The sequence below is a fragment of the Gossypium hirsutum genome, chromosome A04 (assembly GCF_007990345.1).
Source record: "Gossypium hirsutum isolate 1008001.06 chromosome A04, Gossypium_hirsutum_v2.1, whole genome shotgun sequence".
NCBI lineage: Eukaryota > Viridiplantae > Streptophyta > Magnoliopsida > Malvales > Malvaceae > Gossypium > Gossypium hirsutum.
Window position 1 is genome coordinate 2508106 of NC_053427.1, and position 3185 is coordinate 2511290.

The 3185-nt window shown below is 40.6% G+C and overlaps 1 protein-coding gene across 1 annotated transcript; it reads right to left on the reverse strand.

The window, feature by feature from the left end:
* Positions 1-340: 340 nt before the first annotated feature.
* LOC121227998 (uncharacterized) lies at positions 341-2183 on the reverse strand. Its single transcript, XM_041111025.1, has 4 exons — positions 1463-2183; positions 1138-1344; positions 835-1004; positions 341-568 (listed from the first exon to the last, which is right to left on the reverse strand). The coding sequence occupies exons 1-4, from the start codon at positions 2181-2183 to the stop codon at positions 341-343; spliced, it is 1326 nt and encodes a 441-aa protein (XP_040966959.1).
* Between the last annotated feature and the right edge of the window lie 1002 nt (positions 2184-3185).

A 3185-nucleotide genomic window follows, 5' to 3' on the forward strand; every position in this document is an offset into this window, starting at 1 on the left:
GGGATTCTATGGCTGAAATAGGACTGTTTGGCTGCAGGGATATGACATTCTGGGCTGGAATAAAACTGTTTGGCAGCAGGGATATGGCATTTTGGGCTGGAATAGAACTGTTTGGCACCATGGATAGGGTTGCTTTGGTGCACACTTTCTGTCTTTTTTTTCTTTGTATTTTCGCTCCATTTCACCTAGATGGAAGAAGAGAAATTTATTAATATTTAACTAAAATAAAATAAAATAATAAATAATAAATAATAAAAGAAAATAATAAATAAAAATAAAAATAAAGATTGGGTTGCTTCCCAACAAGCGCTTGTTTAACGTCGCTAGCTTGACGCATCAACTAGTATTGGGGCTGTTCCAACTGAATCCTTTTGTTCTTATGAGCTTGGAAATTCTCATTTTTTAACACGTCCACCATATTTGGGTTTAATTGTCCTTGCGTCTCTTTATTTGGTTCTGTATTTTCCTCCAAGGGGCTGATCCCTTTTAAGTCGACAATGGTCTCATCATTCTCTAAAAATGTGCATTTGAGATGTTCAGGAAGTGGATTTAATTTCAGATCTGGTGCCTGCACAACAAGAGGTAGAAGTTTAGTATTCATGGGAGCCAATAATTTATTAACAGATTCAAAATCATCAAACATCATTTTTGGTTTATCTCCATAAGATGACTCAAAAGTTTTTTCTACTGATGAGTCAATTATGTCGACACGGTTTACGTCCAAGACTTCACTTGGGTGACTAATAGTGCCATAAACGTTAAACTTCACAATCTCCCCGTCAAACTCTATCGTGAGGGTTCCGCTTCGTACATCAATCTTAGTATTCACAGTACTAAGGAAAGGTCGCCCAACAAGATGTCTGAAGACCCAGGAGTGTTATCCTCCTCCATTTTTATCACATAAAAATCTGCAGGGAAGATAAGCCCATTGACTTTGACTAATACGTCCTCGAGGACACCTTCGGGATGCACAATAGACCTGTCTGCCAACTGAATGGTAACACCTGTCTTTGTCAAAAAAACCCGCATTAAGTGATTCATAAATAGAATAAGGCATTACATTTATGGAGGCCCCTAGATCACACATAGCCTTCTTAATTCCCAAATGACCAATTTTGCATGGAATAGCGAACATACCCCTATCTTTGCATTTAACCGGCATTTTCCGCTGTAGAACTGCGGAAACATTCTCACCAACACTTACCTTTTCATTACCTGTTAGTTTTCGTTTGTTAGTGCAAAGTTCTTTGAGGAACTTGGCATACCGCGGAATCTGTCTAATGGCATCTAACAGTGGTAAGTTGATCTCAATATTCCTGATGTTTCGAGGATCTCCTTGTCTTCCTTACTTTTTCGACATTGATTTAATCGTCCTGAGAATGAAGGTTGGATTTTCGTCAGTGGGGATTTCGCTCGGATCTGTTCGTCGTTTCCTGGGCGATTTCTTGACCAAGATTCTTACCAAGAACTGGTTCCAGGATCTTTCCGCTTCGTAACGTTACTGCATTCGCATTCTGCCTCGGATTTGGTTCTGTTTGTGATGGCAGTTTCCCTTGAGAGTTTAATTTCTCAATTGATGTGGTCAACTCCCTTATGGATGCTTCAGTTTTCTGCTGAAAACCCTTCATTTCTCTTTGGAAATTGAGAGTTTGCTGTTGAAAATCAAGGACATTAGTTGCTAATTTATTGACCAAAGTTTCTAAATAATTACCTAAATCTTGCGACTGTTGTGGGGCCCTATTTTGGTATGGCTGGTTATATCGTGGATTAGCCCCATAACTAAAATTAGGGTGGTCCCTCCATTCTGGGTTGTAGGTATTGGTGTAAGGATCGTATCGTCTTTGTGGTGGCCCAGGAAAATTTCTCACAGCATCTAAATAGGCCATAGAATCGTCACACAGACTAGGGCACGCATCAGTCGTATGTTCAGGTGTAGCACATATTCCACATACTCGGGCTGGTTTCGATTTTTTTGTAACAAGAGAATTCACAATATTAGTAAGTTTATCAAGTCTATCTTCAATGGTAGAATTACTTAGCTGGTGAACCCTTCTAGGGGGTTCAGGATTGGCTCGAAATTGTTGGGAATTTGTAGCCATTGTGGAGATTAAGTCCCTTGCTTGTTGTGGAGTCATGTTGACTAACGCTCCTCCACTCGCGGCATCTACCATATTCATCTCCATGGGTTTCAAGCCTTCATAAAAGTACTGGAGCAAAGACTGTTCTGTTATACCGTGTTGTGGGCAACTTGCACACAACTTCTTAAATCGCTCTCAATAGTCGTATAGAGTCTCTGCGTCTTTTTGCCTTATGCCCACGATTTCTCTTCTTAACTCAGCCGCTCGTGATGCAGGGAAAAACCTGTTAAGGAATAAACGAGATAGACCAGCCCAAGTTGTAATGGATCTAGGAGGTAAATAAAATAACCATTCCCTGGCTGAATCTGCTAGGGAAAAAGGGAAAGCGCGCAATTTAATTTGATCCTCAGTTACCCCCTGAGGTTTCATACTCAAACAAACTATATGGAATTCTTTTAAATGCTTATGGGGGTTTTCATTTTGTAACCCACGGAAAGTTGACAGTAGCTGAATCAAGCCTGACTTTAATTCAAAATCAGTATCCATAGTAAGATACGCAATGCATAGTGGCGGTTGTTCTGTCGGCGCTTCGGCCAGTTGCCGAATTGTCTGAGCCATAAGTTGAGGTGTTAAATTAGGGTTTTCGTCAACCCTAGTGTTCAGCACTTCTTCAGGGGAATCGACTTCTTCTTCTTTACTTTCTAACTTTTGAGTAGGGTTTTCGTTAACCCTAGACTCTACTTCGTCGTCGATTCTAATTTTTGGCGGTGGATTGCTTTCAGTTCCAACCACCACTGACTGCTTTTTCCTTAGTTTTGTTTCCTTTCGATTAGCTTTCGCAGTCTTTTCGATTTCTGAGTCGAACGCAAGAGTACCTGGAGCAGATCTGGTCATAGAAAACAAAGAAAAACAAGATTAGTATGTTGTCGATCCCCGGCAACGGCGCCAAAATTTGATGCTGTCGTTGAGAGCACGAAAAATATCCTATTCCCTGTAAAATAATAAAAAAATAGTAAAGGGGAAGTAGGGTCGAATCCTCAGGGACCGGATTATACGAATGCTTGTCTCTCGAAATCCTGGGCAGAATCGTGCCCAAGAAAACCTACG

What these genes read in the sequence shown, in the direction of transcription:
- LOC121227998 (XM_041111025.1), bottom strand. Translation starts at nt 2,183, where the DNA reads ATGGAGATGAATATGGTAGATGCCGCGAGTGGAGGAGCGTTAGTCAAC. An exon ending in GATCCTGGAACCAGTTCTTG is followed by an intron (nt 1,345 to 1,462) that starts GTAAGAATCTTG and finishes CGAAAAAGTAAG; the next exon opens with GAAGACAAGGAGATCCTCGA. An exon ending in GGTTAAATGCAAAGATAGGG is followed by an intron (nt 1,005 to 1,137) that starts GTATGTTCGCTA and finishes TGACAAAGACAG; the next exon opens with GTGTTACCATTCAGTTGGCA.